This window comes from Mustela nivalis (genome assembly GCF_964662115.1).
Source record: "Mustela nivalis genome assembly, chromosome: 6".
In the NCBI taxonomy this organism is placed as follows: Eukaryota; Metazoa; Chordata; class Mammalia; order Carnivora; family Mustelidae; genus Mustela; species Mustela nivalis.
Window position 1 is genome coordinate 140,255,740 of NC_139025.1, and position 25,383 is coordinate 140,281,122.

At 35.9% G+C, this 25,383-nt stretch overlaps 2 protein-coding genes across 3 annotated transcripts in view; both read left to right on the forward strand.

Moving 5' to 3' along the window:
* Positions 1–25,383, forward strand: part of LOC309867653 (melanoma inhibitory activity protein 2-like) — a 525,646-nt gene that overhangs the window by 117,473 nt on the left and 382,790 nt on the right. The gene's annotated exons all lie outside the window — the stretch shown is intronic.
* Positions 1–25,383, forward strand: part of LOC309867644 (myocyte-specific enhancer factor 2A-like) — a gene marked incomplete at both ends in the record, with an annotated part of 98,858 nt that overhangs the window by 25,110 nt on the left and 48,365 nt on the right. Inside the window, 1 exon segment of the mRNA XM_082736703.1 lies at positions 9,263–9,466. Within this exon segment, the coding sequence (XP_082592829.1) occupies positions 9,263–9,466 (204 nt within the window).

The following is a 25,383-nucleotide window of genomic DNA, read 5'->3' on the forward strand; positions in this document are numbered from 1 at the left end:
TTTTTTTGCCATGAAGTTTGCCTTGTAAATTTTTTTTTGAACCAGGCATGATGTCCTGGGAAAAGGAACTGCAATAAAAAGACCTTTAGTAATGTGGTGGTATGGTATGGGGAAAGGGGAAGTGTTCTGTAGTCTTCTGATTAGTTTTCAGTCTTTTAGTGAACCTGTGCCTGTGGCCTGTAAACTTTAAACCTGTTTCTCAATCCCTGCCCCCCATCTTTAGGTGGGACAGAATGGATAGAGGGGTTTAAAGGTGAATATTTCCCTTTGCTCATGTTAAAGGCTTGAGGGAGCTGGAGCTGGATATTTCCTTTTCCCTAGGTTACTTGGGCTCTGCTGTCATAGAATAGTTTGTCTTGAAGGCAGGCCTTGTAAAGAACAGAATGTTCTGGTGTATTTCAAAATGATCACTTTTCCTATATTCCCTGCTTAGAAGCACAAAGGGATTTTTCACTGATCTTTACTGTGAGAACGTGAGAGGCATAAAACTCACAAAAGTGTATACATGCAACCCAAAGCCCAAACACTCCCCCGCCCAGGAGTTTTTAACTTTTATATTTGTCTTCTCTGAGACTTCAGGAATTCCTCAATTACAGTTTAGGTTTTTTTACCTTGGTATTTCTTTTTGTGATAGTTTCTGCTGTGGCTCTGGTATTTTATGATTTTCTGTATCTGCCCATCTGTGTCCAATTTGGAGAGCAGAAATTACTCTGCGACCTCAGTAGTGGGGGATCTAAAAGAGTTGTTGATGTTCAGATTGCTCAGTTTATTTACACACATAACATGGAGGGTAAATAACATGCTGGGTCAACCAGGAAATCAAAGAGGAAATGAAAAAATACATGGAAATAAATGAAAATGAAAGCACAATCGTCCAAAATCTTTAGGATTCAGCAAAAGCTGTTCTGAGAGGGAAGTTTGTAGCAGTGCAGGACTACCTGAAGAAACAAGAAAAATGCCAAATAAACAACCTAGCCTTACCCCTAAAAGAGGTAGGGGGAAAATAAAAGAACAAAGCCAGTAGAAGGAAGGAAATAATCTAGCACAAAAAGAAATAAAATAGAGACTTCAAAAAGCAACAACAACAACAACCAAGAAAGATTAATGAAACTAATAGCTGGCTCTTTGAAGAGAGCAACAAAATTGATAACCCTTTAGCCAGACTCATGAAGAAAAAAGAATAATCAAATAAATGAAATCATAAATGAAGGAAGAGAAATAACAACTGACACCTCAAAAATGTAAAAGATTATAAGAGAATATTGTGAAAAATGGTATGCCAACAAAATTGGACAACCCGTAAGAAATAATTAAATTTCTAGAAACATACAACCTACCCAAACTGGAACAGGAAGAAAAACAAAAACAAAAACTGAACAGAATGATTATTAGCAATGAAATTAAATCAGTAATCAGAAACTCCCGACAAATAAAAACACAGGATCAGATGGCTTCACAGGTGAATTCTACAAAAGATTTAAAGAGTTAATACTTATCATTTTCAGAGTATTTTTTAAAACTAGAAGAGGAGAGAAGGCTTCCAAATTCATGCTATGAAGTCGACATTACCCTGATAACCAAAACAAAATAAAGGCACTACAAAGAAAGAAAAATAACAGGCCAATATCTCTGAATGAACATCGATGCAAAAATTCCTCAACAAGAAGATATTAGCAAACTGAATCCAACAATACATTTTAAAAAATCATGTACCATGATGAAGTGAGATTTATTTCAGGGATGCAAGAGGGGTTTGTATGGGTCATTATTCACAAATCAATTACTGTGACATACCACATTAATAAGAGAATGGTGGAAACCATCTGATTATCTCAATAGATGCAGAAAAAAGCATTTGGCAAAGTACAACATCCATTCATGATACAAACATTCAACGAACTAGGTCTAGGGGGATCATACCTCAACATAATAAAAGCAGTATATGACAAACTCATACCTAACCCCTTACTCAATGGTGAAAACCAGAGTTTTTCCTCTAAGACCAGGAATAAGACAGGAATGTCCATTCTCACTACTTTAATTCAAAAAGCCATCTAAATTGGTAAGGAAGAGGTAAAGCTGTCACTCTTTGCAGATGGCATGGTGTACTGTCTGTAAAAAACCCTAAAGACTCCACTAAAGAAACTCCAAGAATTGATAAATTCAGTCAGTCCTAGGATACAAGATTAATATACAGAAACCTGTTATATTTGTATACACAATAATGAAGTAGTAGAAAGATAAAGAATACAGTCACACTTTAAATTACACCAAAAATAATAAAATACTTAGGAATAAATTCAACCAAGGAAGGGAAAGACTTCTACTTTGAAAACCATAAAACACTGATGAAAGAAATTTAAAAGTTACCCAAACAAATGTAAAGATACTTCTTGTTTATGGATTGGAAGAACAAAAATTTTTCAAATGTACATACTACCAAAAGTAATCTAGAGATTTAATGCAATCCTTTTCAAAATACCAACATTTTTCACAGACCAGAATAAATAATCTTGTAATTTGTATGGAGCCACAAAATTCTCCAAATAGCCAAAGCAGTCTTGAGAAAAAACAGCAAAGCTGGAGATATCCCAGTTCCAGATTTCAAGATATACTGCAAAGCTGTAGTAATAAAAAACTGTGCTATTGGCACTAAAATAGACGTATAGATAATGGAACAGAATAGAGAGTCCAGAAAGAAACCCATGCTTATATGGTCAATGTGCAATAAGAGAGGCAAGAATCGACGATGGGGAGAAGACAGTCTCTTCAACAGATGGTGCTGGGAAAACTGGACAGCTACATGCAAAAGAATAAAGCTGGGCCACTGTCTGAAAACATACACAAAATTTAAATGGATTAAAGATCTAAATGTGAGACTCAAAACCATAAAATTCCTAAAAGAAAACACAGGCACTAATTTCTTTGAAATCAATTGTAGAAACAGTTTTCTAGATGTCTCCTAAGGGAAGGGAAACAAAAGTAAAAATAAACGATTGGGACTGTATCAGAATAAAAAGCTTTTGCATAGCAAAGGAAACTGAACAAAACAAGGCAACCCACTGAATGGGACTTCTCCCATTTATTTACAAATAAATATTTAAATAAATATTCATATACTTACAAATGAATATATTTGTAAATGATATATCCAACAGGGGGTTCATATCCAAAATATATAAAGGACTTAGATCAATACTATAAAAAAACAAACAATCTGATTAGAACATGAGGCAAAGGACCTGAATAGACATTTTTCCAAAGAAGACCTCCAGATGGCCAGCAGACACATGAACAACATCGCTAATTATCAGGATAATGCAAATCAAAACCACAATGAGAGATCACCTTAATAATCTGTCAGAATGGCTAGAATCAAAGAGACAAGAAATAACAAGTGTTAGTGAGGATGTGAAGAAAAAGGAACCCTTGTGCACTGTTGGTGGGAATGCAGATTGGTGCAGCCACTATGGAAAATAGTGTGGAAACTTCTCAAAAAATTAAAAATGAACTACTTTATGATCCAGGAATCACACTGCTGGATAATTTGCCCAAGGAAAACAAAACCACTAATTCACAAAAAAAATTTATATATCCCTATGTTTATTGCAGCATTATTTATAGTAGCCAAGATAAGGAAGCAAATCAAGTGTCCATTGACTGAAGAGTGGATAAAGAAGGTAAAGATAAAGAAGATATTGAGATAAAGATAAAGAAGATATTAAAAAAATTATATATAGTATATATATACACACATACATACATGCAGTGGAATATTATTCAGCCATAAAAAAGAATGTAGATGGACCTAAAGGGAAAAATGCTAAGTGAAATAAGGCAGACAGAAACATAAATACTATATGATTTCACTCATATGTGGAATTTGAAAAACAAAACAAATGAATAAGAGACAAAATAGACAAATACAGAGAACAAACTGGTGGATGCCAGGAGGCAGGTGAGGTGGGTAGGAAATAGATGAAGGGGATTGAGAGTATACTTATACTGATGAACACGGAGTAATATTTAGGATTGTTGAATTAAAAAAAAAATTCAACAGTAAAGATAGACCGAAATACATTGCATGTAAGAATCTTTGCAGGCACTTGGGATCTTAAATATAGATGGTCTTTGAGATATGGTGTGCCACCCTTGTTAAATTCAGAGAATTATATGAGTCCCAGATTTGATAACAAAATCCAGAAAACTATTTAGGGTAAAACAAATTTGTCTCAATTTATAAAGGTAATGAGTGTTTTTTAGGTTAGGCTTTTAGTCCTATTTTTTTTTTCTTTATAGTGATGGTAGTACAGGAGTAAAATGATTTAAAATTTGTGTTTATTTTGGCTACATATCACTGAAATAGTGATACTTTAAGGATTATTAAAATTTGACAATAGTTAGAATAAAATATCTAATGTGTTTGATGTAATTTATAAACCCATTTCATGATGTATTCAGAATACTGAAGGGGAAGAATCTACAGCCAAGAATACTCTATCCATCAAGACTATCATTCAAGGGCACCTGGGTGGCTCAGGGGGTTAAGCCTCTGCCTTCGGCTCTGGTCATGATCTCAGGGTCCTGGGATTGAGTCTCGCATTGGGCTCTCTGCTCAGCAGGGAGCCTGCTTCCTCTTCTCTTGCTCTGTCTGCCTCTCTGCCTCCTTGTGATCTCTGTCTGTCAAATAAATAAAATTTTAAAAGAAAAAGATTATCATTCAAGATACCATTTTACCTTTAAGTGGGAAGAGTTTCCCAGACAAAAGTGAAGATTCATGACCCCCCTACACCAGCCCTGCAAGAAATATTAAAAGGTACTCTTAAGTGCAAAAGAGAGACCAAAAGTGAGAGAGGACAAGAAAGGAAGGGGGGAATTCTTAGTAATCAAGGTAATGAGGGCTGCATAAATCCTGATTCACTCAACATAATTTCCAAAAATAATCCACACAGAAAAGCATGAAGAACAAATACAATTGTATGAAACCTACAACTTTGGTGCAACTAGAAAGCAAATGATGTCCAAATTTGTTTTAGCTTTAGGGAAATATTACCAACTTACAGTGTGCTATTTTTTCTTTAACTTCTGCAGGTCTTTCACATGAGCAAGCATACTTAAGGAAAAACAGTGTGAAAGGGAGAAGAGACTTTGTGAATATCTAAAGTTGATTTGAAATCATTACTAAAAAAAGGAAGTCTATTCTAATAAGTACAAAAATTCTGAAAAATACTACTTGTAGGTCAAACAGACCAGCGGTAAAGGACTTAAAATTTATGTGATATTTAAGGAAGTGGTCTTGGGAGGGTAACTGTTTGGGGGCTTTTATAAAGGAAGACAGAGGTAATCATTTGGAAAATGTTTTTTGAATGGAAAAGAAGGGAAGAGATAATGAAATCCTTCAAGAAAAATTTAAAAAAAAAGTACAAAAAAAGATATTGAATGATATCAGAACTCCTCTCCCTCCTGCTGCTCCCTTAAAAAAAAGCTTCCATTAAAGAGACCATACTGAATGATCCATCCTCCCACTGCCAGTACTTTCCATTGCAATTAATTGAGGCCAGTAATTTTCACGTATACAATCTACTATAAAGAAGAAAACAGATGATTTATAGCTGTTCAGGTGATGAAGTTGTTGTCCCCAAACAATGGAAAAGTGGAAAAAAACCTGTAAAATGATAACTCCAAGCTGAAACCATTCTCCATAAATAAGTGTTTAGAAATGTGACCGATGAAAAAAATCATTATTCAGAATTTGGAAATACTAAGAATAGATTTCGATTTTTTCCAAAGGTATAGATAAAACAAAGTGATTAAATTGCATAAAGAAAAATAAAAAGATAGCATTATATCAAAACAAAGATTAAATTACACAGTGACCACAGAAGACTAGATTCAAGTGAAATCTTAAAAAGATTACTGAAGGAAAGCAGGAGATAACTAAGTGAATGGAAATGAGATAAGATTGGTATATATATACAATGGAATACTATGCAGCCATCAAAAGAAATGAAATCTTGCCATTTGCAACAACATGGATGGAACTAGAGCAAATCATGCTTAGTGAAATAAGTCAAGCAGAGAAAGACAACTATCATATGATCTCCCTGATATGAGGAAGTGGTGATGCAACATGGAGGCTTAAGTGGGTAGGAGAAGAATAAATGAAACAAGATGGGATTGGGAGGGAGACAAACCATAAGTGACTCCCAGGATCCTGGGATCAAGACCTAAGCCAAAGGCAGATTGAGACACACAGGCACCCCTATAGTTTTTATTTTAACAAATTTTCTCTAATCATGCTTAATGGATATTGTGAAGCCGCATTACTTGTCTCAATTTTCATACTTTTTCATAGCTCACTTAATTTGCAAGCCTTAATTTAGAGTAAGAATTATTCTTGGAATAAATACTTTGTTGATTGTCATTTTCTTTCTCTTCTTCAGTATTAGAAGTATGGGAAAACATTTCTGACTAAATCTTTGCTAAACTCAGAATTTTAGTACAGCAGGTACATCTAGGTGCATCTCAAAACATAACTGATTTCAAGTTCAGTGTTTTAATAAGGGTATTCTTATATTCATTATATTTTTAAAGTGGTATGATACAAGGCCAGGATTCTAAGAAACAGTGTCACAATCATTAATGAAAGCTTAAAACTTTCTAATGACAAATATTATGTAAACAAAGTTGATATATTAGTGGGAAATTTGGGAAAGTATTTGTAAAACATAGTTAATATAGCTAAGGAGCTTTTACTTAGATAAGTAAAAAAAAAAAAAAAATCATAAAGTATGAAATGGCCAAAAGATGGGCAATATAGAGAAAGCAAATCCCAAATGACAACAAATATAAGAAAAATATATCTAACAATTACTAGTTAGGAAATGCATATTAAAGAAATGAGATTTTTATTTTACATCTATCATACTAACAAAACAGTTGTAACATTTATATGAAAAAATTATGAAAGAGTCCATTAGTATACCATTTGACATAGAGGCATATCCACAAGGTGTGGTTGAATTACTAAAATAAAGAGTATTGATAGAGTCCCTGTTTTATCAAATGCTGACAAAATCCCTTATTATGTATAAATGTATATATGAATATGGTTATATGATCTTGCATAAAAATGTGGAATGAAAAATACTAAGTGAAAAACACTGGTTAAGGGGGTAATTTTGGTTCAGGGGAAAGTAGGGAGGCAAGTATAAAACACTATTTCCATATATATATGCACTTATATAAAATATATATTTGTGTATTTATATTGTAAGGATTTTTTTTTAAGATTAATTAATAATAGATTTACTATCACAAGGTGAGGAAAGGAACCATTAGGCACATGTAGTGTTAAGAGTGTTCCACAAGGAGGGAAAATAGAAAAGTTCCCAGGGAGGAAAGTAGCTGGTGGTTAAGGAAGACACACACACATGCACATAAGCACACACACAGACACATGAATGAGGCTTACTGGATGTAAAGGAGAGTGATGGGAAATAACTTCAGAGAGATAGTTTGAAGCCAGATAATTTATTTTGTTTACTTAATGAGTTTGGATATTACTTCCAGTGCAGAAAAAAAGCTCTAAACTTCTACTTAAATAATTGGATGTATGTTTTAAAAATATCACTTGGTTATCCAAAGGATACGAGCATAGTCATTTGAAGGGCACATGCATCTCAGTGAGGGAAGAAAGGACCTGAGAATAGACTGTAACAAAGGGGTGAGGTAAGTGGACTGCAGGACTGGATGCAGGTTAAAGAATTTCTGGAGAGAGGATACAAAGCAGGAGAGCTAGATAGGAGGCAAAGTGGAATACAAGAAATTGAGATTTTGGAGGTGATGTTGATGAAGTTCTAGAACCTAGATGAGGTTCGGTGGGCTGAGGTCTGGTGCCGATGACCAAGAAAGAATTCTTGAGACATCTTTGGTGCAGAATGGTGGTTTATTAAAGGACAGGGACAGGACCTGTGGGCAGGAAGAGCTGCTGCCCTGGGTTGTGGGGATGGCAGGTTATATAGCCTGCGGTTGGGGGAAGGTGAGGGGGAGGAAGGTTTCAATGGAGTTTTCATATGCTAAGGAGGGCCTATAAGGTGCCAGGATGTCCCAGGCCTACCTGAGGCCTTGCCCTGGCGACTTGATCAATGTTGTCTTTAGACCAGCCATTAACATTAAGATAGTTGGGAGACTTTTTGGTGGGGTGTCACAATCCTGCTCTCAATCGTCTTTGTTAGTGAGATTTAGGACATTTGGAAGCCAAGGGAGACTCCTGTCTAGCAGGATTGTGAGCTCTGCAAATTAACCATTTGCTTATTGTTCATGCAGTCAGGGCTGCCTGAGGGATGCTACACATATACTGAGCGGGAGCAGATGGAGAGGGGGGTGCAAGGCACCAGCTTTTGCTTTGTCTTCAGCCAGCCTCATGCTCCCTCATCAATGTGATTATTGGTGGTGGCAGAGTTAAAGGTGTGACAGTAGGAGTGGGTGTTTAACATAGGGTGGATGTGGATCATTTGGAGGTTGGGGATGTTTTTGCAACGTTCTTTTTTTTTTTTAAACTGGGATACTGAAATCACCAGTTATACAAGTAGGGCTGGAAAGGGAAGTACCAGGTGAAAGATATCAGTACATGAGGGGGTCACATGGTGCCCTTCAAGAGGACAGTTATTGAGTGGTTTAAGTTTCATGGTGTGAGCTTCAAAATACCTGGGGCTTTTGAAGGAAAAGGAAGGAAAAATAACTTGTAAGATAGAATACGGAGCAAAAAGGACTTACTTATCTTTCCCGCTCTTGAGCATAGTAGATGTAATATTTAAAATAGACCAACAAATATTGGTCTCTGTTTGAGAGGACTTCAGGTGACAGGTTTCAGTTGGAAACTGGAAGAATATTCAAAGAAAAATTTGAGGACACTGGGGAATTTGTTGACCCTAGACTGTGAATTTTACACTGGATGATAAGGGCCCAGTGGTCAACTGTGTCCTCTTGTTTTTTGCGTTCTGCAGCAGACTGGCAGCCAGGGATAAAGGAAAACTTCCTCAGGAGAGTGCTTTCTGAGGAATTAGAAGTTAAACGTGGAACACTAGTCTTGCGGCAGATGGGGGAGTAAGAGGCTCATGTGGAACATGAGGCTACCAACCTTTTTCAGCTGTGGAATCTGACTCAGGATTAAAAGAGGCCTCATCTTTAGGTAGCCTGTATTCAAGTACTGCTAATGCTTTTACTAAAAATATACCTTTTTTTTTCTTTGATCGTCTAGGTTACTTTTACAAAGAGAAAGTTTGGATTAATGAAGAAAGCCTATGAACTTAGTGTGCTCTGTGACTGTGAAATAGCATTCATCATTTTCAACAGCTCTAACAAACTGTTTCAGTATGCCAGCACTGACATGGACAAAGTTCTTCTCAAGTATACAGAGTATAATGAACCTCATGAAAGCAGAACCAACTCGGATATTGTTGAGGTAACACATATATCTAGTAATGCCTGAATTGCAGACATGATTATTTCTTCCCTTTAGTAACTTTTAACTGTCAGATTGCTTCACATCCACATTTCAAATCCGTTGTATATATATATAAAATACATAAAAATATTTAAAAACATATATTTAATTATATATATATAAAAAAATTTTTTTTCTCCAAATCATTTCCTGAGATGATCTGATTATTGTATAATAATGTATATATATTTTTTATCCAAATAATTTGTTACAAGGATCTGATTATTGCTCTGTCATGACCCACTTAGGCTATATACATATCCTGTTTATTGAGACAAAATTAGGCTATTGTACTGTGTAGAGCAGTATAATACAGCATTTTATCTATGATCATTTTGTATGCATTTTAAAGTTAATATTATAAGAATCTATATCACTTGGGATAGTATGAAGTTACACTGTTAATATGCTTTAATCATTTCGTTGCATCAGTGACTACCCACAATTTTAAACACTAATGAAATGGAAGAAAATGACAAAAATAATACTTCTATTTTGTGAATATTATTTTAGTTGTGGGGTGGGGAGAGATTCTTCACTTTTTTTCCCCTCCTTATCTGTTGTCCTTCAGTATTTCTAATAATTCTGCCAACCTAATTAAAGTGAAAATAAAAGGAATTTTTTGGAATTATTTCCATCTTACTCAGAAATAGGTTTTAAAGCAAAACCTTCAAAAAGGAGAATCTGTATGCCTTCCCCTATAATTCTTTTCTGCTGTAAAATATTTTTATAAAAGATAATTTTCCATTTATATTTCTAATGACATTTTAAATTAGCTTAATACTTTTGTCTTTTTTGTTTACATTTAGAGATTCTGTTTCATTTTTATTCAAAAAAGGAAATTTTTTCCCCTACTACTTCAAAAGTTACATACTTTGGCTTAGTTTTTATATTAGAAGACTATTTCAGTAAATTAGGGATTTCCTTGTGAAAACACTAAAACCATGTGAAACGATGCAGAATTAACCACAAAGGAAGAAATGAAATCCTAATGTAGATTTTATATGAGTAATTAAAATTAAGATAAAGATTCTTTAACTATTGTAGTGTACAGGAAGCTAATTTACCTGCCTCCACTGATGAAATGCATTTTAAATTTCCTCTATACCCTATTACTCTACTGCAACCATTCATTTTTGGACAGTAATTGATTTAGTTTGTTACTGCGGGGGAAAAAAATCTGCTACTTATAGTTAAAAAAAACCTCTGTTACTTTTTAGCAGTTAATCAGTTGTTTGCAGTGAGAAGTAAAAGCATCTTCTATTACAGCTACAACTCATCTCTGTTGCTTGTTCCCCACAGTTTTATTTAAATGGCTCTTTGCTATGAACATCCCCTGAAATGTGTATGAAGTGTTCGATTTTGCTTTTGTGGTTCACTTCAGTTAAACAACATGGTTACATAGCCAAACCCCTTAATGCAGTTGTGATTGTATCAATTTTAAGTTACTTTATATTAGCATTTATGGTATATCTTAATCACTTATGTGCGGTATAAATTAGACCCTTTCCCTATTAAACCATAATTCACTTTGAATTATGATTTTGTAAATTATGAGATCATTATTCAGGTAATCTTTTATCAGAGACTTCATAACTGGATTCCCTTGAAATGGAGAATATCCCTGGTGTGTTTAATTTAAAATGACATCTTATTTTAAAAATCTTTGTATCTTATCAAACGCTCCACTGCCTAAGTCAAAGAAATAGAGTTGACTTTAATAATGCCAACAAATAGATAGTTCAAGCTAGTTTCATTGTAGAAGGCAACCACCTCCTTAACCCTAACTACTCTGCTCTTTCATTGCAGCAGTAGTTGTTCTTGGCCCCTGGAAGTTGAGGGTACTTCGCACAGCCTAAAGTTTACTTCCTTAGAGAATATGAAGAATATAGTCTGATTTAATCCTCACAGAATTTTCAAACTACCTCAGTCTTCATCTCTGTTGTGGTCAGCAATCAAAGTGTAAGAGAGTAAATCCCAAACAATTTTTAGCAGTCTCCTATATTACAGTTTACTTTAGTGTGAAGGGAAACTTCGCAGGTCAATTATCAATTGGGAGTTGAATGTTTTCTTTTTAAGTGAATTTCTTAGATACAAGTGAACATGAATATTATGTGGAGGTCTGAATTATATAAATACAGTGGGTAGAAGACATATTGGCTTATAAGGGATAAATTTGTTGGTAGGATAAATTATAAGGCTGAATTTACTTTGTATGTGAAGCTGACTGAATTAACCTTCATTATAAAACAATGGTGGTTATCCTAGATACTCTTTCTTCCACATATAAAGGTAATGGAACTGCAGTCTCACTAGTGGTGTGCATGTGTCTGAGTTCCTTTTATCAGTGGTGGTGATGGCTTATACTAAGGGAGCTATGAAGATTATTGTGAGCCAAACTAAGATTATAGGATAAGAGTAATGACAGATACATATAGAACTTCCTATGGGCCAGGCATTTCCAAGTGCTTTACAAATATCTCATTTAAAGATACTGTTAGAATACCATTGTAAGTATTTTTTTCATATAGTGTTTCATATAGTTTCCTTTCAAACAGTTGTAGTCATTGGAAGCACATTTTTGTCCATTTAACAGAAATATTCAAGGGGTTCCTGTGTGCCATGGAGTCTGCAGAGTGATGTTATTTAGTGATTTCTGACTCAGGCGCCAAGACTATTCTTTCTACACATAGTTTTGTAAACCAGTGAGATACACTTGTACCAACTGAAGATTTTTTATCTGTGAACGTCTAACAAATTGGTGTAATGTTCTGGGTGGCTGAAAAGCCATCTCCTGTGACTGAGTTCATCAGCTACAGTAAATGGAAGCATAAGTGACTCACTTTAGAGTGTTTTCTAATGCAATACGGTTGTCAGTGAGACTAACTGAAAACTTTGAGAACAACCTTCATAAGGCCTCTAACATGAATTCATTTATTTCCTATTGCATGTAAGGTGATGAAGTTCCAGAACCTAAGTCAGGTTCGGTGGGGTGAGGTTCGGAGCTGACGACTAAGGAAAGAATTCTTAAGACATCTTTGGTGCAAAATGGTGGTTTATTAAAGCACGGGGACAGGACCCGTGGGCAGGAAGAGCTGCTGCCCCGGGTTGTGAGGAGTGGCTGGTTATATACACAGGAGTTGGGTAGGTGAGGACAAAGGGGTGTTCAGAAGGGCTATTGGGGCAAAGAATACTATCAGGATATTGAAGGCTTAGTTGCTATCAAGTAAAGACAATTGGGAGTCTCCTGGTGGAATGTTACATTCCTGCTATCAAGCATCCCTGTTAATGAGATTTAGGTTTAGAAGAAATTTAACTTTATTTACTTTTCCTTCTACCTCTGCCTCCTTCGGTTTTTTATGGAGGGGAGGGTGATCTTAGGGATTGAGGAACTGTGTTCTGTGTCTTTGGAAATTGAGAAATTGATAAGGTAACTTCTTTGTTGTAATTCTAAAGGACATTTGCAAACCAAGGGAGACTCCTGCCTTGCAGGACTGTGATCTCTGCAAGTTAACTATTTATCGTTTTGGGCAGTCAGGGGTGCCTGAGGAATGCTACACATATGGAGGGGAGCGGGTGAAGAGGGGGTGCAAGGCGCCAGCTTTTGCTTTGTCCTCAGCCAGCCTCCTGCTCTCTCATCAAGTTACTCTTTAAGATCAGTAGGATTTTACTTTCTCCCATATTGCTAAAAAGCTATACCTGCAAGGATGTACGTGTATTAGGCCTATGGAACTAGATCTAGTATGTTTTTTGGGAACACAGTGAAAAAAATATATTAAAAGTAGTTGGTATTTAAATATTATGATGATAAACAGATAAAAAGAAAGATGTGGTTCTCACATTCTATCTATCTTTTGATTTTAACCTCAAATTTAAGAAACCCATATACAGAATGGTGTTCTATCTTTGCTGTCCCTTGTTTCACATTACTTATATTTTGAAACTAGTTTCTTAAAATTTTAACAATTACAATTGATAAAAAATAATTTCTCTATGGCTTTTAAAAAAAATCAACAGCATTTCCATATTTTAAATTGCATTTAGATATTTTAAAGTCTGTAATGTCTTGTAGGATGTAAATACCCCCTACATTCAGAAAGCTTAAATAAATGAAAATGGAAACTTACACATTAGTCAATTAGATAGTGTCATTAAGATAAACTTTATAAGAGACTTCATAACTGGATTTCTTTATAATGGAGAGTATTGCTGCAGTGTTAATGGGATCTTATTTGAAAATGCTTATACACTGCTTTTTAGGAGCTTATTCCTTTAAAAAATGGGTTTTACTATATTTACTATATTTCATTAGGAGACATTCTGTAAAGAATGTCATCAGAAATATGCATTGTACCTCTCCATGTTATTAAGCATTGATAACAAAAATATGTGGCTTTTTGTTTGGTAATTTAGTTGAAATGTACAAAGGCAATGTTATAATCCCCCATCTTTCTCTTTTCAATAAATTAAGATTTAAAAGCTTATGAACTGTAGTGTGCAATTTGATAAGAACATTGGATTTGTCTTAGAGTATTAGAGAAACTAGCAATGAAAATCAGTTGGTTACCGTTATTCATACACGTGTGTGTACATTGTGTTTACACTAAACAAAAGCCTAGGGCCAATAAAACATTTCTGTATCAAAATAAAAATGATGCTAAAGCCACAAAGTGAGGATTTTAGCAGCTGCTAGTAAATGCCTGAGAATAGTTCTGTATCTACTTTTCTCTTTGCTTCGCTTTGCAGGAATATTTGAAATATGATATATTCCAGTATATAAATATTTTAAAAATAGTTATGACTTGGTGATATTGGAGAATATTCAGCAAATAGCTTATGTGGTGATTCTGATCACTGTGCTGTTATTTAAGAATGTAAGAGACCATGGCCATTTACCTCTTTAGTTAGTATCTTGTAAACTGTTCCCAGATAGAGGTATCTTCCTCATGACAGGAATACTGTAGTACTTAAAAGAAAAATTTCTCTTGTACTATCTTATTTGATCTTCATATCCAAGGTATGCTTTTTCAGAAGTGGGGATTGAGACTCCATTTGCCCAGAGTCATTTAGCAATTTAACAGCAGAAATAGGATTGGAATCTGGCATTGACATTATAGCCTCCCTTTGCTCCCCAGTTTATTGAATCCATTGGAGCTTTGGAATATTTCGTCATAAATGGATGAAGGTTTTTTTATATAAGTCAGTGATGTATACATAACATGTAGCAACCATGAATGAGTTTTCCTCAAAAATAACAGAAAATGAGTGGGGATAATTGTAGTAAGAATAGTAGATAACTTTTATCTAGTTGCTAATTTAGCCTGGTACCTTCTGGGGCTTTTACTTATTTCATCTGATTGAACCCTCTTACTGTCCTTATTTCACAGATGAGGAATTTGAGACACAGTGATAAAATAGGATGACAATAATTCGGATTCTAAAGAAAGAGAAAATCTGCTTTTTCAGAGTCTTACTCATTCCTCCGACTTTCAGATCACAAAGAATTTAGAAATTACCAATATCTTAAAAAAGAGGAAGATAGGGAATCAATATAAGGTGCATCTACCAATTATTAAATAAAAAGAGCTGGTAGTGAAAGTTGACCATGGCAGGGATACATTATTTGAAAATCCGTGGCTCTCAGAGTATAGTACCTTGACCACCAGGAGCAGCATCATAAGAGAACTTTTAGAGATCTGAGGCTACTGAAGCAGAAACACTGAGGGGAGGTCTGAGCAATCTTGTATGAACTCGAATTAACTTGTCCTAAGTGGTGTGAGCCCAAAAGCTTCAAGGTAACATGCAGTCCCTGGGCAGTGGTTATCCAGCTTCTTAAACATTTTTATTCCCAAGAATATCCCTGAAATCATTTTAAGCAATGAGCAAGAACAAAGTGTAACTTGTAAGACCTTCTAAGGAAGCAATCCAAAATAGCATGCCAATTTCGGTGTGAATTACAAACTAGGGGACACGTTTCCAGTGGGTTACCTTCTAACGGGTTACTTTCAATTCACTTCTGCATGGTTATAAGTGCTTCTTTGAATGTATATAGAGGGCCTGGTGCGGATGTGTGGGCCATGGATTACAGTTCCTCAGTTGAACAAAACAGAAAGATAAAAATGATTTTTGTCTCCTGAGATCATCTAGTACTGACCTTATAGAATCAGAAGCATCATTATACTTCGGTTTTCTGACAGTATTACAATGTTCTCAGAGAATCTTTCTGAGCCAATCAGTTTTTTTTTTTCTCCCCATGTTACAGATAAGGAATGGAACAGACAGGGAGTGTTTAAGAGGCTTGCCTAATGTTTTACAGCGCTGCAGTGGAGCGGCAGGGAAAGGGGAAAAATAATGAGACAACTGAAGACAAGACAAAGCTTCCCTCCACCTCCAGCCCCCTGCCCTGCTCTTTTATTCCTAACAGAGCCTGATGCAGCAGGATGGTGATTCACAGGGCGAGGCACGAAATCCTCATGGCCCTCCTCCTCTTCTCACTTGTCCTGCATCATCACCTCACGCAGCAGTCACCATAGCTCTCGTAATTTCAGTTTGACTCTTTTTATTTTTACTATGTATTTGAATATTATTATTTATCATACAATTATTGGTTCTCACGTATGTGCTTTTTAAGGAACTGTGCATCTCTGCTTGTGATTTTTATTTTCTTGAGGTCAGATTTTTCTCCCATCGAAGATTGATGTTGCTGATATATGAACAGGAGTTCATGTGGGAAAGGGATGAGGGATCACTTTATAATACAGCTTACATTTCTCTACTGCATTTCTTGTGTTCGTCGATGAATACCTATGTATCTTTTTCATGTCTCTTTGGGTCACAGATTGAGTGTTTTAGTAGTTAGCATCAGTAAGTTGTTCTTTTTCCTCTGAAGTTCTTTGCTACATTAGCCACATTTTTGGCCAGTGAGAAAAAGGGTACAGAGGATTGGGGGAGTGATCAGAGAAAACTTCCTCTCGAGGAAACACCATCATCTTAGTTCTTTAAAGGACAGAGTTGGAGAGCAAAGAGGGTAGAAGAACGGTGTTCTAGCTCAAAGGGGCAGCTTATGTGGAAATTGGGAAATGAAACCTAGCACAGTTATTTTATGGAGTTAAAGTCAGCCAAGCATAGCTGTAGTAGTATAGTGTGAAGAGTGGAAATGGCCAAGATCTGGAAAGGAAACCAGATCCCAGGGAGGTGTATAAGGCCCTTGACTTTCTCCTGAAGGCTTGGGTAGCTATTGAAAGAGCTGTGTCTAAGTTTTATGGACTCTCTTCTCTTTCCAAGCAGTACCTTGTGTTCAAATCACACTGTAATTTTGTTTGTTTGTTTTTGAAAGGGGTTGAAAAGGGAGGAGGAAAAGGGTAAAAATGTTGACTATAGTGCATTATTTTTACATTTTTAATTTATTGTACTGATACTTACCATACCATGTGCAAGGCATTGTGCCAGACACTGGGAATAAGTGGCCATATCTCCGCCATTTTCCTAAAAGCTATTTTATTATCTTTCTACAGAAGTTCTTTTGTTAGATACATTTCAGTATAGATTCAAGACACTTAGAATCTCAAGGGTTTGATGTTTTCCATCAAAGAGTAATCATTCAGCATATAAATACTATCTTACTATTAGAGTTATAAGCTTATTTAGTGCAAAAGATGCAGGGTACTTACCATGTTTAAGGATGTTCTGTGTGTGCCTATAGAGTGAGAGATCGATAGAGTGTAAGTGATATTTCTCTTATAAAGTTGTAGCAAGTGCAGACATGCAGTTTTTTTTTAAATAAAATGGCCATTGAAACACATAGCTCTTCTTAAAACTAAGGAGACAATTTGTATAGTTTTTATATTTATTCTGATATTATTTTTGTAGCTCAGCTTTGAGAGAAGCTCTAGAGATCTAGAGTCTAAAGAAAGGTATCTTTGGGTTTTTTTTTTAAGATTTTCTTTGTTTATTTGAGAGAGAGAGAGAGAGAGAATGTGTGCATAAGCAGGGGGAGCAGCAAAGGGAGAAGGAGAGAAGCAGGCTTCCCGCTGAGTAGGGAGCCTGATGCAGGGCTTGATCCCAGGACCCCAGGATCGTGACCTAAGCCAAAAGCAGACACAACCAACTGAGCTGACCAGGGACCCTGAGAGATATCTTCTTATCATAGATTAGTCATAATCCTACTTTTTAAATTTACAATTACACATTCAGTGCTTGACCGAATAAATCCTTCCAAATGGTAGTATGAACTTCCCTTATTTTGGAAAAGTAAGCATACCTTATAATTTTGTAGGTTTTGTTTGGTGTGTTGATTTGTGAATCAAATCAATTTTGGATATGTGCTTTGATACTTGTGTGTCCTAGGGATATTCTGTGAAGAATCTTATTGTATGTGTAGGCACACTGATATTTGATTTTATTTCTTACTCAAAGAATAGTTCCTAAAATTTTGATTTTAATTGATGGGCAGTAAAAGATCAGAAGTACGCTTTTAAGATTGTTTTTGAAATGTTAATGACTCTTGCAACTTGTTATGTAAACTACAAGTCTGAGTCTTAGAGAATAAACCAAAGCTTGAATTCATATTGGAATTTACCTCTTGTAATTTGACAGGGAGTATTGTTCTGTGCTGCTTTGTTTTTAAAGAAATTTTCATTCCATATAACTGCTTTGTTATTTTGTGGTAATTTCTGGGCTTGAGTTGTTATTTCCAAAGTCTCTTGAAAATCTCAAAAAGCTTATGTTCTGCAAAAAACCCTTAGAAATAGTAACTAGTATTTGTAAAGGAATTTTTAAAAAATCAGTTTGCTTTTTCATGCTACCAGTGGTCTTATAGGATTGTTCCATTGTATGGTATAATTAAAATATTTTTAGTGCTATTTTTCATATGTGTTATAGTTGGATTAAGTTTTTAAAAATTGTTCTGTTAGTTTGAGGTATAAAAAAATCTATCAGTTATGTTCTGTACAACAACAGAAAGGAAGGGTTTTAGATGAAGATTTAGGCATTTTGTGAAAGGTGGTAATAATTCTCAAATTCTGTTATTTGAGATTTCACTGATTAGGATCTAAAGTAAGTTTCTATATATATTTAGTATTTATAATTAGCATTTCTTTGCTATCCTGATCTGTTATTTATTGAATATTTATGGTACCTATTTAATAGGAACAGAAAGTAGAATTAAAGTTCTAAATCCTGGGGCACCTAGGTGGCTCAGTGGGTTAAAGCCTCTGCCTTCATCTTGGATCATGAGCATAGAGCCCTGGGATTGAGCCCCACATCAGGCTCTCTGCTCAGTGGGGAGCCTGCTTCCTTCTCTCTCTCTGCCTGCCTCTCTGCCTACTTGTGATCTCTCCCTATCAAATAGATAAATAAATCTTTAAAAAAAAAGTTCTAAATCTTGTGGGTATTCAGTATCAATTAAAATAATATATGCATAAGCATTTTTTAAAAAAGATTTTTTATTTTTAAGTAATCTCTACATGCAGCATGGGGCTCATACTCACAAGCCCAAGATCAAGAGTTGTATGCTCTTCCGACTAACTCAGCCAGGCACCCCATGAAAGCATTTTGAAAACTCTTTTGTATTAGGTTGTTTCTGATTACAAGCAACAAAGACCTGACTGAAACTCACCTTTAAAATAAGGGTACTTGTTGGGGCGCCTGGGTGGCTCAGTGGGTTAAAGCCTCTGCCTTTGGCTCAGGTCATGATTCCAGGGTCCTAGGATTGAGCCCCACATCGGGCTCTGTGCTCAGCAGGGAGCCTGCTTTCTCCTCTCTCTGTCTGCCTCTCTGCCTGCTCGTGTCTGTCAAATAAATACATTTATTAGCAAAGTCTTTGCTAAAGAACATCAATATTCTTCCCACTGGATTCCCAAGATCTTTTAAAAATCTTTTTAGAAAATTAAAAAATAAATAAAGTAGGGGTACTTGTTACATCACATAACAAAAAATGCAGCAGTGTGGTAGAGATTAGGCTCTGCTCTGTTGAAGTAGGCTCCAGGTTTCTGCCTTCTCTCAGGCATCAGCTTTGTCCTTATGCTGGCTGGTGCATATTGACAGTAGCAGCTCCCGATCTTACCTCTGCACATGGCATCATCTATAGCAGCATTACCCAATAGAACTTCTTGTGGTGATGGAAATGTTCTCTATTTGTGCTGTCCAGTAGTGGTAGCCATTAGTCATATGTAGCTGTTGAGCACTTGAAATAGAAATAGTGCCATTGAGAAACTGTATTTTTAACTTGTCTACCATATTGTTAAGCACCAATATAAAGCATCAGAGATCTGTTGTGTCCTAAAGTTTTCACCAAATGTCCTGAAATTAACTCTATTATGCTGGCTTGGATAACATGCTTCCACACTCCTCCCTGCAGTACACTAATCATGGTAGCGAGGAGAAAATGGAAAGTGCTGATTGGCTTATTCTTGCTAGATACTCCACCTCTGAGAGGTACTATGAAGCTACATTGATCCAGAAAGTTTCTATTTGCATAGGTGGGGATAGACCTGTAGCTCAGTGGAACAGGGCACAGAGCTCAGAAACAGACCCATACATTCATGGTCAGTGGACGTTTGACAAAAGTGCTAAGGTTAATCAATGAGAAAAGGAAAGTCTTTTCAATAAATGGTGCTAGAAAAGCTGGATATACATAAAGAAAAAATAAACCTTAATATTACTACACATCATACACACGTCTGTGGAGTAAAGAGTTTGTATGGGTGAATAATAAAGGTGAGGAACAGACAGACTGGGTGTAGCTGATACAGTGCCTTGACTATCAGGCTGTGGTGTTTGACCTTTGTCTTACAGGCAGTGGGCAGCCTTTAGAGGTGTTTAAAAGTTTAGGTAGTCAAATAATTGTTACAAGAATACTAATCTGGCAGCAGATTACCAGCATTTTAAACATGTTTATAGCTTTTAAAAATAGACTACAGATCTCATCTTTTAATTATGATAGTCTTTGGTAATGTTGAGATTTTATGAAGAAGAATGCTGTTCCACTTAGTTTGAATGAGGAATGGTGATTAAAATGGTGGTTTAGACTGTGTCCTAAAGATTATGGAATATTGACATGTCATGCTTTTTCTTAATTGATCTATAAAAAAATTGAAGAGAGCATCATTTGTAGAAAAGGAAATGTTTAGAATTTACCCATAATGTGAATGTGATCAAGTATAAGTATAAATAAGCTTTGTAATGTGATCTCCCTTAATGTAACAATTTACAGTATTTTTATTTAAAGTCATTATTTATTATGAAAAGTGACCAAAGTTACTGTAAAAGGGAGTTTATTATGAGAAGGTTTGGAAAACCCTGATCTAGTTCTGTACTTTATTTAAATGATAAGAAAGCAGGAGTCCAAACAAAGCCAAGGACTGGTCCAAGATCTTACGAGTTTGCAGTGACAAAACCAAGACTTAAATAATGTTTTCTTGAAGACCCTGGGTCTATCTCAGAAAGTCTTTGCTAAAGAACATCAATATTCTTCCCACTGGATTCCCCAAAATCAGCACACAGCTTAATAATAACCTGTACGGTTGAACTAAAAGCATTGTTGCTTCCTTCAGTTAATTTATACTCTTAAAACTTTATCAGGGACGCCTGGGTGGCTCAGTTGGTTGGGTGTCCAACTTGATTTTAAGTCAGGTTCACGGTCTCATGGTGACAGGATCAAGCCCCACGTTAGGCCCTGCACAGTGTGGAATCTTGCTTGAGATTCTCTGCTCCCCTGCCCCATACACACACTGTCTCTCTGTCTCAAATAAATCTTTAAATTAAAAAACAAAAAACAAACATCAGACGTTACCCAAAAGTGTTAAGGACAAAAAGCAATGAAGTATGTTTAAATGGAAATAAAGTTCAAGAATGAAAGAATGTGATTCTCTTCACACTGTAATACTGGAAATACTGCCTTGATTGCTGTATTGCCCCCATCTTCCACATTGACTCCCACGATATATTATTTCCAACCTTTAGAAAAGTAAACAGAAAAACATACAAGTGCTTCTGCTGTAATGCATTCCTGAAAAATCTCATAAACTCCAAAACCTGTGCAACGTTGTGTTTTGATCAACACAAACTAAAAAATAATTAGTAATTGAAAAGAGAATTTGAACTGCTCAGTGAGACAGCTTAGTATGTAGTTAGTGGCTACCACAGTAGGTGTTATAAATGCACAGAATTGATTACTTGAGTAGAAGTGTTGGCAACATTTAATTAGAATGGAGATAGTGGGTCTTAGGACAGTGCAGATGACTGTGTAGCAATGAGCAATGGAAGGTGGGGGGGGGCTTGCCATTAAAGTGAGCATGGGAAATATTACAACCTTCATCAAGGCTGGGAATAGTCCTCTGAAGCCCTCGTTTTCAATTTCTTTTTTTCTTTTTTTAAAAAGCTCTGGCTCTCAGGAGGCCTTTCTCCTTTCCTGCTAAAGGTTGCCACTTTCCTGGCTCCCCTTTCCTAGGAAAAATCCCCAGTGAACCAGAGTGACTTCTTTATACTGACACCATTCCCTATTTGTCAGTTTCATGGCACCTAATTTATATTCCAAAACACATTATAGTAGAGCAGACTGTATTGTTTAATCATAGAAAGAGTTTTGCTTTTTTTTTTTTTAAAGCAAATTTATCAGCTAATATTCATCTGAATAAGCGGCTGCTGTGTAAAAGATTATTCTGGGTGTGGGGGGAGTTGTATTATTACTGGTTTCTTTTAAGGTACAAAAAATAGCTGTTTTCATAGATTCTATTGGCTTTTGTTTCCTATAGTTCTGTTCAGTGCTAATCTTAATATACCTGGGTATAAGACTCAATAGGTGTGAATTCCAGTGTGATTATTCGTAATAATGGTAAAGATTTCTAGTGTTTTCTGCAACCTGCATAAAGTGCTTTCACACTACCTGATATCTTTATAAATTATTGCCCCCAAATCCTTCACTGTCATGTGAAGTTGAATGATTGAATGTTCAGCAAGGCAACGTAGTTTAGCTAGTGGCTACCACAACGTAGACACATTTGAGATTAACTTTTTCTCTTTTTATTGAGATATAATTTTCAGACCATAGAATTCACCATTTAAAATTATAGTTTTTAATGTATTCAAAAGTTTGTGCAACTGTGCACGCTAATTCCAGAACATTTTCATCAACTGTTCACAGTCATTTCCCAGCTCCCCTTACCTCCTCATCCTGGCAAACACTAACCTTTTTTGTGTGTCTATGAATTTGCCTATTCTGGATATTTCATCTAAATGTTCTGTCTTGTGTCTAGCTTCTTCCATTCAGCATAATACTTCCAAGGTTCATTTATATTGTAGTATGTACCAATATATCATTCCATGGTTAAATGATATTCCATTGTATGGATAAACCATATTTTATTTATCCAGTCATTCATTGATGGACATTGGGTTATTTCTACTGTTTTATTGCTACAAAAATGTGGCTCTGAATTTGTGTACAAGTTCTTGTACGGACATGTTTTCATTTTTCTTAGGTATCTACCTAAGAGTGGCATTGGCCAGTTTGTATGATAGCTCTGTGTTGAACTTTTTGAGGAACTTGACAGTGGAATTCTGTAGAAAATATGGGACTCCTTTCCACAATTCAAGGAAAAGCAGAAACATCATCAAAAAACTTTGTAGATTTCATTAGAAAATATTTGGTCAATTTTTTTCTAAAACGTTGTTGTTGTTGTTTTTTATTTCTGTAATGTTGGATCAGGTTATCTGGACCAACCCTTCTGCTGAAGACAACTAAAAATACTAGAAAAATTGTACAAAAACTTCCTTATAGTATCAAAGAGCTGTTAAGGAACATGCCAGACCAAAATCTAAGAAAAGGTAAGATCCTAAGAGGTAAAGAAGTATTTAAAATTCTGGCTACCCTGAGTCATTTGCCCACCAGGATAAAACAGTTGAAAACTGAGCTTCAGGTTTTGTTGGATCCAGAAGCAAAGAACAACTCATTACATGTAGGTTTCCAAGTCTAATAGATCGCCTCCCATATCAAACTGGGACCTCAGGAAGAACAAAAAGTCCACAGTCTTTTCTCACTTGAAAAAATTGCAAGGGGAGATCTGTTGTCCTGAACAGATGGGGGAAGAGGAGAATAAGAAAAGTAAGAAAGAGAACCTGTCTCTGTGGGTTGTAAAACAAGTACCAGCATTGTGTGGGACTACTCATTGTCCAAAATCATTTAACACAGGAAGCCCGGGAAAACTTTTGCCTCAGGTATCTGGAAGAAGCAAATTGATATACTTTTTGAAGAAAGGCACTTTATTCAAAGCATCAAAAATCTCTTTCAAATAACCTTTCAAAACCATAGAGCATACCTCATACAAAGATGACTGACCATAAAAGAAAATAAGACACCATAAGCAAAATGCAGAAGAAATAGCAGAAACTAACATCTAAATACTTCAGATACTCATTATTATACATAGATTATAAACAGTTTCACTCTGTTTTAATAAACAAGCTTGAAAATATCTGCAAGAAACAGGAAAATCTGAAAGAAGTAATATAGCAAAATTGAATGAAATACTTAGAGCAATGAAAATTCACAAGAATTTGTGAACTGAAACAGGTTATCTGGAGGCTCACCACAAAGAGATGAAAAGGTAGAAAATATAAGATGTTGAGGAAAAGGAAAATTGGTTGGAAATTCTAGCCTGAATTTTTGTTGGCTTTCTAGAAGGAGGGGAAGAGAGGATGAATATGATGGGGGCAGATGCGATATTTGAAGAGATAATGACAATTTTCCAGGATTGGTTTAAGGAGTTCAACAAATCCCTTGCAGAATAAAAGAAAAAAGAATATATATATATATATGGAGTAAAACTACAGAAAACAAAGACAAAGAGAAAAACATACAGAGCAGTTTATCTTCAAAGGAGTAGTGACTCTAAATAGCCGCAAATGAAAATCTCTAGTCAATGAAATGATATCCTGAATGTGTTGAGAAGACGGAACTTGTAATCCAATTTAGAATTCTATATTCAGAGAAAATGTCTTAAAGAATGAAGGCAGGACACCTGACTTACATGCCCAGGAAACCCCATTGCTTCCTTTCTTCTGGCTGGCAGCAGGGAGGCCACACTATAGCTGGAGGTACTGTAAAAGACATGAACTAGCAGGAATTCATCAGCGCTTTGGCAGTCTTTGCTGAAAAAATTTGGGGAGCTGAAAGCCCCTGCATGGGTAGACACTATAGCAGAAAGAGCTTGCTTGCTCCCTGTGATGAGAATTGTTTTGTTTGTTTGTTTGTTTGTTTGTTTGTTTGTTTTTTAAAGATTTTATTTATTTGTCACAGAGAGCACAAGCAGAGGAAACAGCAGACAGAGGGAAAAGCAGACTCCCCACTGAGCAAGGACTCCCTCCCAGGACCCTTGGATCATGACCCAGGCCGAAGGTAGCAGCTTAACCGACCGAACCACCCAGAAGTCCCTGATGAGAACTGGTTCTACACATGGGCTGCTTCCACAGCACGGCACCTGTTTCTCTAGGGTGGTGCTGGGGTCAGCTCCATAACCAATATCTACGGGGGACACCAGAGAAATGGGTTCATGCCCAGCCACTTCAGCAGAGGTTCTAGGAGCATGGCCCACAAGTCCTCCAAAACTTAGGAGCTGAAAACTATGAAGAAGGACCAAGAGGGAACCTGCACACTGACACATCAGGGACAGAGAAATCTGGAAAGAATCACCAGACAGGTATCAAGTGCCACCAGAAGTATTAGAACAAATGCTGGGTTAATAAATTGGCTCATTCATTTAAAAAAAAAAAAAAAGCAAAAAAACTGTGTATCAGTTTTGCAACTAAACCATGTCAGGCTTTTGAAGAAGGGGTCCAAAACCCAAGTCAGACTGTCTTGGTAAGAAAGCAGTCTTCAT